We start from the raw sequence: 12784 nt of genomic DNA on the forward strand, positions 1-12784 counted from the left end.
CTCTTCTCAAACCCTTGAAAAGAAAGGTCTGCCGTATGAGAGTTCAAATGGAGTACACAGAGCAGTCACAGCTCAGCCAAAAATCCATCCAGACCCTTGTGCTCGCAATTTGGAGGTCATACCACATGTGCTTGTATTTTGGGGCATGGGGGAACAGGAAAGAGGGGGGAGATTCACAGGACAACAGCTTGATACCATTTCTTAAAATTAAATTTACAGAAACGTAAGGTGCACAGCTCCCCAAGCTTCTCAAAGAATTATTAGCCTTACTAGTATCTTTTTTTGCATTGCAAGACAAGAGGGAATTTTTAATTACTTTGTAAAATGACAGACTAATGACCTGAAGCACAAAGATACCAAATGTATTTAATACAAAATGAAGTATCAAAGACTATTGGTAGCTTACTGATTATTTGGTACCATGGGAAAATGGCTATGCTGTATTACAAAAAGCCAAACGGTACATAGTGTATGTAGTTTGATATAACTGAGCTTCCATTTAAAAGAAAACAACTAAAATATATTCATTATCCTTTCTTGTTCCTTTTGTGTGTCATAACTGGCATCAGTTTAACAATTAACCGTAAGTAAAACCTCTCTCATGGTTATTTTAAGTATTACGCTTTTAGTGGCAGATTACATCTTACTTGTTTCACAGTGTCAAAGCAATCTTAGAACATACCTAGCTCTTCAAGTGATGGGACACCATATTTCTCATCATGGTCATCAGAAACCGGAGTAGTACATTTTTCCATTACCTCTGGGGTTATAGTCTCTACTGGCATCTCCAGTGGTTCCATTCTACTAATTAGGGTCTGGAACCGCTTGTAAGTAAGAGGAGGCTGTCCTCCATTTAATTCTATTATTCTGGAACAAAACAAAACAAAAAAGAAAAAAAGTAGTATGTCAGTCAATAATACCTAACATTTATTTTTTAAAATAAAATATACACATAGAGAAATATCTTCTTACCTGCCACTAGCATGTTATAAAAAAATCACAGAAATACATGGCAACCCAGACCATTTGAACTTCAATTTTACCATCCTTTTTTTCCCCCACTAGGGAGATATATAAATTAACTGTTTATAACCAAGTCAACTATTCTTCATCCCTGGGGTGAGGAAAGTCACTCAAGAACAAGTAATGAACATGGACAGCTCAAGGCAAAGAAAAATACAGATCAGCAAAGCAGATGAGAGATCATAGCTACATAGAGATACACGCAAGTAACCTACAAGACTATGGTATTTGCATTATAAAAAAGTATCTATTTTTCTGCTCTGGTATTGAGAACAGTAGTCAATATTACAACCATCTTAATACGGGGAAAATCAAGGTGTAGTTTATATACAATGACTGTTGTTAAACAGTTTCCATATTTTGCACTGTCACCTTAAATATATATAAAATTCTTGGAAAGGAAAACTTCACAGAAATAATTTACAAAGTGGTAGATGGAACCAACCATTCATTTAGTGGGGGAGTGCCTGGGCAGAGAGGGAAGAAAAAGAGTTCTAAGTTTAAGATAAAAAATGCATCAGGTTTCAAATTGGTTTCAAAACAGTAATTCCCTTTCCTCCCATATGTCTAGCTGCCTCTCATGCATTGGTTTGTAACAGAATAAAATTGGCATCTACCACAATAAGTCACTTAAGAGAAGCCAAGTAATACTTCTGAATAGTTTGTGAATTATGTTTCCATAATAGGGAGCTAATACTAATCCATTTAAATAGATCTTTGGAAATATAAACAAGACATTAAGTAAGGCAACACAGGGATAGCAAACAATTACTTACTGGATACATAACTGGTAGGAAACTGTTCTTGAAAAATAATGGACTTCCTGCTTCCTTGTGTACCACAAGTAAAATAAGGATGAAAAAATCTAACAAAGCAACTAAGCAACAATAGATCTTATTTGGGAGAAGTTACAGGCACGTTTGAGTGAACTTCATTATAGTAAGACAGAAAATTAACATGACTATGATTTTCAAAAGAACACTGAATCAAAATTGTATTTCAGATACAGTTATGTATCATTTTCTTGAGTTAAGTTCTACTCAGTATGCAATAAAATTTGCAAGGATGGATAAAAGGGAAACATAAAATAGTCTTCTTAAACATGAAGTGCTCTACAAAGAAAGTAGCACACAGTATCTAACCAAGTACTACATAAAATTAATACTTTTTTTTTTCCTTTTTAAAATTAGAGGTAATGGTAACTTACTTGTCTAGGTCATATAATGTATGGGAAATTCGAACAATGACCTCCACTCCAGCTTCACTAGCCAGCTTCTTAATTGCTGCATCTCTTTCCTTCCCAAATGGTTCAGAATCATATTCAATAGAAAGTTTTGCAATATTCCATTCCTGCAACAACAACAACAAAGTGGTCCTTCAGCTTGGCTGCTTGATGGAGGGGGAGGGAAAAGAGAACAGGAAGGATACAGACAAGATGGAACACCAGCTGTGACCTGCTGAAACTTGTCAAGAGATACACAACGGCCCAAAATACATCTAGGCACCCAGACTCACAAAAATAAAGCCCAACATTGTGGCATCTAATTAGGAATCCAGCATAAAAAAAGCCTCTATCTGACCCATTAGTGTGAGGGCATACAATAACAGGACAGCTTCTGTGCAAACTGAAAACTCAGCTCTAACTTCAGTATTCATATACCTTAAGAGACACAAAGGAAGGGAAAGACAACAGAAGCTGTCTTCTGGACATTGATCAGCAGGAGTAGTTTTGCTCTGTAGAAAAGCTTTTCATACATGCCTGTCAACTTTAAGAGCAGAACTGAAGTTTCGGGGAGGGGCAGGGGGCACAACAGAACAAAATACCCTCCCCACCACCCACTTTCATTCCCTTTTCCAAATCCTCACCCCTCACCCACCAGAAGAGACAATGTTCAAATTCTCAATTACAAAAAATCTCCCTCCTAAACAGAGGACACCTTGAAGTTTAATATCCTTCATGTCACAGATGCCGTTACCAAGGCCAACAGTAACAGGTGGGGGAAAAGAAGTGAAGAAAGGGATCAACTAATGGCTAAGGCTTCATAACAGTAGGAAATTGGAAAGGTGATGTATGCACCCAATGATCCTAGAAAGCCATCCTGCCAATCAAACTCTGGGAAATACCTTTCTAATCCCTCAGAATCTTAATCAGTTAATTTAAATACACCAGCCAGACTATTTCGGAGAACTGGATTTATACCAAAGAGACACACAGCGCTCTACACTGCTCACCTAAGGTGCCCATTTCACTTCTGAACTCCAGCTCTCTCCTAGGTGAAGCCCAGGTACAACCCTGAGGATAGGCGATGTCAAGGAGTGCCTGCTCTTTGAAAGAAGGCTTGGTTCCTTCCATCATTAAGTCTACCAAGACTGACCCAGCAGGCCCTGAATCCTCAAGCAGCCTCCTACACCCTCATAACATTTATTTCCCATTTCATAATGTAAAACCACTGCCTGACAAGCTGTAGCAGGTATTTTTCTAAATCTCTCCCTCCTCTGGCATATTGAAAAGAGAACCATAAAAAAACGTGTCCAAGAGCCAGAGCCATGTCCCCAAGGGAGCCAAGGAACTCTGAGACAAGTGCTACGTGATGTGAATATACCCAGATCACATCAGCATGATCTAGACACTTAGAAGAAGCATGGACACAAATTGCTTTGCATATACTGCTGGATACTTTTAGCAACATTGATGCATTTAAAGAATTACAGAGATTGTTCCAATTCTATTTGCTTTACCAAGCCAGTCCCAAACAGCTGGAGATACAGAGCAGACCAGAAAAAACTGAAGAGAATGAAGCAAGAACCAACCAAAACCTGACTAATTGAAGTTTACCAACAGGTGCCAGGTGGGTGCCTACTACTAGCAGAAGCTGGATCCCTGCAGTCAGATGGAAACACCATCCTCAAGTTACTTAAAAAAGCCACAAGCAAACAAAAAAACAAACAAAACCCTCAAACAAACAAAAAACCTGAAAGAATTTTGCAGAGACCTGCAAAGTCTGCTGGAGAAAATATTCTGTCTCTATGCACTACTCCAGAGGATGACACTCCACTGCTGCTAGCAGCAGTGCTCCTAGCTAGTACAGCTAAAAACATGTGATACCAACCGAATTCAGCATCTTAAGGGAATCAAAGCTGCTCTGAAGGACTGAAAAGAGGAAAGTAGTTTATATGTATGTTTATATATATATATACACACACACAAATGAAAGAGCCTAAAGGACCTTGAGGCCTTCTTGCAAGGAATTGTCCTTCAGCCTGGGAAAGAGAGCGCCCTACTAAGAAACAGCTATGAAGCTTTCATCCCCAGGAAATCCACAGAGGCTGGCATCTGTGACACGGCTCCCGACAAAGGCGCTACAAAAGTTCCACTATCTCCTACCGTTATTTAAAGTTACCTTCTCCCAGCCAAAAAACACCTACGTGTGTTCTTCAGGGTCAGGATCACCGCTCACCTTTGAGACATTTAATGAGGATGATCTGAAGAGCTTGGTTCAGTGTTATATGCCCTTTGCTGCACTGCAAGTGCCCGATACACAGATACTGCTCTGGCAAAAGAGGCTGTGAGATTAGCGATAGGAGACAGATGCATGTTCCAGGCAGCCTTCAGCCAAACATTGAAGAAGTCCTCAAGAGCCTCAACAATGCCTCTTATTTGTTCCAGGATAGAGGATGCCCTGAAAAGCCCCTCAGCAAGCAAATACAAAATAAAGACACTTCCTTGAAATTTGAGGAACGAGAAGACATAGACAGATGTGAATGTTCTTTTTCAGCTGCCGTACACTATCTATATGACAAGTTATTTTCATTACTTTCTCAGCACTAATATTCTGAAAATGTGGCACCCCAATGCTGTTAGGCACAGAAAGATCAGCCTAGTAGAAAGATCTGAAACAGGAGTTGTCAAAGTAGCCATTATTTAAGAAATCTTGTCACAGGTCACTCAAATCCAGAAGGCAATACACACAACAGCAAGATCTTTGCTCCTATTTAAATGCAATCAAACCAAATTTGGCAGGCAGATATAATAAGCTTGAATATCTGGGGGTTTGCAAGCACCAACTAATGCCACTCCTGCAGGAAATTCTTCACTGAAGGGAAATCAAGAAAAGACCAGTCAGAGTATCATCCAGTTAGCATATCACAAATAAAGCACAAGAATGAAGACTGAAATGTGAGATCTGGTTGAGTTTCAGTTTGGTGTTGAAGACTTAGGAACAAAAACCTTGAACTGATGATCTCTTTGGAAAAACAGGTACTCTATTTGTTTCTCCACAGTCTTGCTTGTCTCAGTCTCCTTGATCCAGTCACTTGATAAACATTTTTAACATTATTCCGCAAAGTGTTCATTTTTACTATCGCATTATAGTATTGTTACCTTAAATACACAGTTATCCATGGAATACAGATTACTATCAGTAACAATCCCTCACAGTTTTAATTTGCTCAATAATCAGACCCTTTCCCACAAAAGCCTTAAACTTCTTCAACTAGAAATTTCTTTTTACCTGCACTATGCTTTTACCAAGCCTACTACTTATTAAATTATTAAATACTTTTAATGGCCAAAAGCAACCACAGCAGATATTTGGCCTAAGTAAGACACTGCTTTTACAGGTCAGGCTTTGAACTTGGACTCATGCACAGAATCATATTTCAGTATTTCAAAGGGAACCTGGAAAGGAATATTTAATAATAATATTTAATAATATGCAATACCTACACTTAACAAACCATTTGAAATCAGTTCCACTTCTGGAAAGAAAGAAACCAAAACCTGTAAAGTCTAAAAGCAACTCAGTTCAGTCGGTGATATGCACATTAGAGGGGAAAAACCTGAATCTAACAGAGAAACTGCAAGAACAGTTAAATATTTGCATGGATAACAATGTGTGCTCAAGTATGTAGTGCAAGAAATTAGTTGAAATTTCTAGTTGAAATTAGTTTCTCAGTCATATTTATGGACAGAAACAACTGCAAGGTGGCATTTACCTTAAAAAGTCTGGGAAAAACATCTGCTGGCTGTCCACGAATAACAAACAAACGTGAATTCAGTTTCCGCAGATTGGCATCAAGATCCTCAAGACACTGAAGCAGGAATCTGCAAGGAAGTGTAAAGAAACACTTATTTTCTGAGGAAAACCAGATAATTTTACAACAGAAAAAGGGAACTAAGAGGAACAATCCAACAAAGATTATCACACCTTCAGTATTTGATACGTATTTTGGTGATGCATGCATGTTCAGTCTAATTACACTTAGCTTACAGCAGTTCAATACCATATAACACATTCAACAATAACTCAGAAAACCAAACTGCACTGTCATTTAAGTTTCCATCTCAACACTATTCAACTCTTGAATGGACTAAAACACCTTCAAATCTTAAATGAAACTAGAAGTATCTTGTCACTCTGAATAAAAAGCACACAACTGAAAAAATCCCAACAAACCCAGGCAATCAGCTGTTGGCATACTGCTACTAAACTTAATCCAAGTCCTTCTTACAACACAGCAGCCTGAACTCTTACTAAAAGTAGCATACCAGAGGACTACATAGTCATAACCAGATGATCTTAAACATCTCTTCCAGCCCAAACCATTCTATAACTACACCTTTGGCCTTCATTTATAAAAATAGCTCTCTATATAACAGTTTCATGCATCTTGGCTGTAACCTCACCCAAATTATTTAATGAGCAAATCAGTAAATAATGAAAAAGAAAAAAAAAAGAAGGGGGGGGTTACGACGCGACACACAACTGCAAATCTGCAAGTCTTTAAGAGAAACAGGTAATTGCAGAAAGGATGTTGAGACAGGTCCACATGTGCAAAGATTTTTTACTGAGTATACTGAGTACAGTTAACTAAAGACTCCAATGGTGACAGATTTTGGGGGAAGAATAAAAACAAAAGGAAGGAGAGGAAAAGTGAAAGCTGTACCCTGCAGCTAGCTGAAAGAGAGATGCTGGGGGTCTCCAGATGAATGCCCTTCCCCTGGACTCCTCTCCAGTGTAACAGGTGGCTCCTCCACAACACTGTTTCCTCACAGTAACAATGCAGTTCTCACCAAGAGCTGCTCAAACTCTGCCAACTGTTCTTACTCGCAGTGCTGTTGGTACTCACCGAAGTGTGTGCTGATCAGGGCAGGCGCTGAGTCAGAGCCAGCCAGTCACCAGCCTCTGTGCACACACACCACTGGATGCCCTGCCGTAAACCAAGAGCTACACCCAAGGGGGGGGTGGGGAGCAGAGGCGACGGCCACGCTGCAGGCCATTATTTCTGAGAGCACCTGCTGTATGTGTGTGTGCAAGGCCGTGAGGGTAACACCACAAGACCAAGGCAGGGAAAGCAGTGCCACGGAGCCCTGGAGGCATGGTGCCCGCTGCCGGGATGAAAATGTGCGGAGCTGCCAGCAACGGGCAGGCTGCACCACTGCGAGTGCCCACAGCACTACAAAGACCAAAGTGTCGAGCAAGCAGGTTTACTAAAATCAGGAGTTCACATAACACCTACGCTTTAAAGAATGAATCTTAAGAAATAACCGGTTACAAAGACAATGTTACACCTTCTAGGAGGTATACAGGTATACATGACTTGTAAATCTACTAACACTTTTTTACATTTTCTAGAGATTTAGCAGTTATATGTGATGACTACCTAACACAGATTGCTTCCAACTTTATATGGAAGAAAAGTATCAAAAATAATATATAGAAGGCTGGGTGAAAAACCCAAGAGCAGCTATTAAATACCTAAAATGTGCGGCTCACTCAACCTGAAAGGATAACAGCAGGCAAGTCCGAGGGGAAGCCAGCATGTAACAGCTTCTTGGCTGGCAACTATGCTCATATGTTTTTTGACTGGAACAAACCAAAAATTTGAAAAAAAACCCCAAACCACAAACAACTCTGGTAGTGAGACCGCGAAGTAAGAAAAGTAAAAGGGACTTCTGTATACACATTTAGTTAGAAGGCCCACAGGAGTCATTTTAAGAATCAGATGAGAATTACACATGCTTCTGTCCGACAGAACCTGGGCCCCACGTTCCCAGGCCAAAGTCACTTCCAGTTGGACTCTGGAAAGTACACCTTCATTTTATCATTTTTTTGAAGCCTGAAATGACAGACCTTATCATTAATCTTACTCATGTGAACCTTGCCTTCCAGGAGCACGTGCATTCACATATACTTCACAAATGGCTACGAAGACAAGCTGCAATAGTGCCCTGGATGCCTTTCAAACAGTCCAAAAGAGGGTTGGTTGGATTTCTTTTCTTGGTTTGGTTTGATGGGATTTTGTTAGTTGTGGTGGTTGTTTTGTTTTCTAAACTTTATATCACAGAATATAAGGAAAAAGGTATAAAGAGAAACTGGTGACATAAAATGCTCTTAACTATTAAAACTAAAAATCTGTCTTTCAGGAAACCATTAGGTTTTTTCCTATCAGCATTTCAATTTGCACTATTTTCTCAATCTCTTTCTTCCTACCTGACTGATCACAGCATACAACTTCTAGTCTGTACTTGGCACAAAATCCTATTCAAGAAGATTACATGCACTGACCCAGTCTCCAATTCACATCCAAGATCCCTAAACTTGCCCTTAATACTGTTTAATCTCTATTCTGTTGATTCCCCAAATCCCCTCTATTATCTCTCAACTATCTCTTACCACACTCCAGAACTGGATCTCCACAGAACTCTTTCATGTATTTAACAGACATAATGGTGTAGACTCAAACTGTTAAATGTATGTAGGAAGGGAGCAGGAGAGCAGCCAGAGGACACACACACACTCCCCCAACCTGAACAAAACCAGAACAACAACAAAAAAAAAAGCAAAACCACAGCTTCCATTGCAAGACTCACTGAAAGCACATTGTTAAAAAAAAACCAAAACACATTAAACCTAGCAACCCTACGATATCTATATAACAGCAATGCAAAAGGATACCGCTTTTGACTTTCAGAACACAGCTTCAGTTTACAAGTGGGTACTCAGAATAAGCGTGCAGTTTATTAGGCATATTTGAATCTTTCAGACCAAATGTGTTTTAATAAAGTGTGCTTCAAATAATCATCTATTTTGCATTCACCAATTGTATTTATGCTATACCACATCTAAAGGCATTTTCTCATTAAAGTGTTAATAAAACTTTTCTAACATAAAAGCATTTACAAAGATTTACAGAACCATACAATAGTTTGAGTTGGAAGGGACCTTTAAAGTTCATCCAGTCCAACCCACCTGCAACAAGTCTTGCTCATTTAAAACCAAACCTCCTTAAATCACTGCTTTTAGATACAACCCCTGCCAAGAAACTTAATAGTTGAATCAACTGCTTGTTATAATCAAAGTTTTCACCTCCAGTTTTTCCCATGAGTACCTTTAAAACTTCCAGACACAGCACAGCATCTTTACTGTGGTGAAATGCATGCTAATTAATATCTAGTTTTAGGTATCACCATACACAAATTACTCTGAATTTAAGGAAGGAAAATTCTACCTTTCAGAACTTCTCCATTCATCTAACATGTTAATAAATGTCTGTGTGAATAGGCCTATGCAAAAGGAAATATTCTAATTATACCAACTCCCTGGGACAACTTTAATTCCTGCACTTGCTCTAATTTTGGCATGGCACTGTAATGCATTAAATTTATCTCCTATCCTAGCAAATTAATGTTTTACATATAACAAACTTTATATCAGATAGGAGTAATAACATATTCAGAACATCTACACCCCCCCCCCCCCCATATTAAGGCATAAGAAAAAATAACTAAATAATAATTCTCAGTTTTCAACAACACACTGTCAGGGTGAATTATTACCGGATCTGGAAGAGAAGAGGTTTTAGTTTACCAAGGTATCATTTTGACTGCTAACACTTGTTTGCAAGTGAAAATGGTTTTGAATTACTCTAATACTATGCAAGGACACTTGCTGCAGCACAGGTGTTTTGCTCAGTGCAGGCATTTAAACATAATTAAGAACAGCATTCTAGCATAGAGAAGGCAAAATTATTTGAGCTTTCTCTCTGAAGAGATATACCAAAATGCTCACAAACATGTTCCTTTCACAGTATAACACACATCAAAAAGAATGGTAACTTAGTCTGTGAACTGAAACCAAATATGAAATAAAAAGTAATTTCTTTTCAGTATATGAGCTCTTGAGGCGAAGTTTCTTCATAGCAGCTACAAAGTAAGAGCTACTAGGCTTGAAGCCTATACTTTACACCAGTGTGGCATTTAGGAGCTATGCAAACCTCTCCCTACAGTTACAGGTCTGCAATCTAAAACAACTTTTTCCTCTCAACCTAAAGGTCAATGGGCAAGCACTTTCTTTTTCGCTTTGAATGGCCATAAAAACTACATGACGTCATTAACAAGACAAAAATGATGCACAGATATTTTTAAAATCAGATTAGAGCATCAGCCCAGGTTTCTGCATCTGGTATTCAACTTTCCTCTAGTTTTGTACAAGGGAAAGTTCACCATTAATTTCACTGTAGCAAACTGCACAAGGTACATGCATGACGGAGACGATGGAGGCAGGCAGAAGAGACTGACTTATTGTAACACAGGAAAGATGCCGATGCAAAGCATACCTGTCTTCAAGCAACACTCTTAGAGGGCATTACACACATTTTGCTTAGCGTCATCTAACTACGATATTCAGAATTTTCATGAAAGCTTCTGAAGACCACATTTTTAAAAGATATATACATAAAATCTTAGCTGATTATTCCAAGAAACTCCATGATCTTCCTTGCTGCCAATTACGCAAAGTCTTGGGGTCTGAAATCTAACCTAAATGTTCTGCCCCCCTGCATCTTAAGAGTGACTGCCAGAAACTAGTTTGCACAATACTGATGATAATTTTAGCTACTATGCAACTGATACAAACCGGTACCATCAAGGCAGAAATTCAAAAAGTTAAGTAACTAATGGTTAACACAGTTAATCATTAACAAAATGAACAAATCTAAGCACTACATCATGCAGCCCTCCTGACTCTGCACTTAACATGATTAAAGACCTTCTCCAGGGAAGAAGTCAGGAGCAGTCTGTTAAAAAGGCAGCATTCTTATTTAGGAGACACACAAGAAGGAACCTTATAGACATACTGTTTAAGGCTACCAGTAAGTCTTGTTTGGCATTATTTTTAGGATTAATGAACACCCAGAAACCATAATCACACAGAACAATCCTTGCCAGTATGAAATGAGGACAGTTACTGGGAACTGAGGGGGCTTAAAATGCAGTGACTTCTCTTTCAGGCACCACTGACATCTGAAAATGGTGGTGCTAAGCCCTTAAGCATCTTCAGTTTCAGGTTTTTTTCTGAACTGATCCAAATTCTGAATTGAACCATTAGGCAAGGCAGGAGTGTTAGGCTGCACAGCCAGTATCACACAAAAGAAAGGAATCTAGTTGGGTTTCCTCATTCTGAGGAAGAAGTTTAGAAATCTGAGTGAAAAACACCCCAACCACCAGTGATAAAACTTGTTTCATTCCTAAGTTTAGTATTTTTACCTAAGACTGGCCAACCTGCAGCAACCCATCCAAACTTCCATTTAACTAGTCTTTTTAAATACCTTCTATCTACCCACTAGTCCTCATCCCAAACCATTGATTACAATCTCTCCAGTGAAAGAAAAGTGCTGTCAAACAAGAGACTCATGTCATTACAGGTATCTGACTGCCACCCAGATTTTGTTTACCAGAATTATCTTAAGCAGCCTAAAGTCTGCTAGTTTTATTTTCCCCATTCAATCTTTTTTTCCAACATTGCTATCAGATAATCCTCCTCCATCTTTCAAAGTTTAGTAGAGCTGGATTCAATAAAAAGAAAGAATATCACATACTGGTATAACATCAACCACTTTTTTTGAGTCGTTTACAGGATTAGACCATGACTATTAATAAATTACGCAACATTTATTTCTCTTCATGGGAAGAGAGTAAGGGAGCCTTTCTTTCTTATATATCTGCTATTTTGCCATATGTTCTGTTAGATCATTATGGAAGTCTGTTTCATTCAGATAAACATCATCTTCATACCACCTTCTACAGGAATCATAAGGCTGATTTCATCTGCCACAACAGAGTATGAGCCTCTGAGAAGCATCTCAAATTTCATGTACCTATATACAAATATTTAATATTTTATCAGTATACTTTCCTGCTTGATTGCCACCAACCAGTGTGTCTTAGCACGAGCAGTATATTCTTACGAAACTGTAAGAAGATTAAGCTCAGACAGGATTTAAGTGTTATGTACACTCCACCGCATCCTCTGGCAACAAGCCATAGTAATATTTTCCTATTACCAAATCAAGGTCACAGAGGCATGCCTTATTATATTACACTGTTTCAGCGAATACCACATACAACTTCCACATCCTAAAAAGGTATACAATAATACATTTCACAAAGGTATTATCCTTAAAGCTTATACACAAAAGCAGGAAAAAGTTCATGTTATTCAACTCTAGGTACTTAAGTGAAGTGGCTGTGGGAGCTAACTAATCTCCTGCAGGGTTGCTCTACAGTCAGTGGAGAAAAACCAGCTCCTTTAGAGTGCAATTCAGGACTTCAGCATCTTTCATAACTTAGTAAGAGCTGATCCACACGCAAAAACCAAACCAAACAGACCATGAAGTGTGTCACTCCACTTTTTTCCTCTAATATTTACTACTGTTATAACTTCCAAGACAAAACAGAGCTGTGATGGAGGAAGAATGCAAG

The 12784-nt window shown here is 38.7% G+C and overlaps 1 protein-coding gene across 2 annotated transcripts in view; it reads right to left on the reverse strand.

Annotated features, from left to right (window-relative positions):
- Positions 1-12784, reverse strand: part of CRY1 (cryptochrome circadian regulator 1) — a 38880-nt gene that overhangs the window by 10104 nt on the left and 15992 nt on the right. For both annotated transcript variants that reach the window (XM_056339167.1, XM_056339166.1), the window contains exons 2-4: positions 6019-6127; positions 2231-2373; positions 683-867 (exon numbers count right to left, since the gene is read on the reverse strand). In XM_056339167.1, the coding sequence (XP_056195142.1) occupies positions 683-867; positions 2231-2373; positions 6019-6127 (437 nt within the window). The remainder of the gene's footprint in view (positions 1-682; positions 868-2230; positions 2374-6018; positions 6128-12784) is intronic.

Source organism: Falco biarmicus, chromosome 5, assembly GCF_023638135.1.
Source record: "Falco biarmicus isolate bFalBia1 chromosome 5, bFalBia1.pri, whole genome shotgun sequence".
NCBI classification, from domain to species: Eukaryota; Metazoa; Chordata; class Aves; order Falconiformes; family Falconidae; genus Falco; species Falco biarmicus.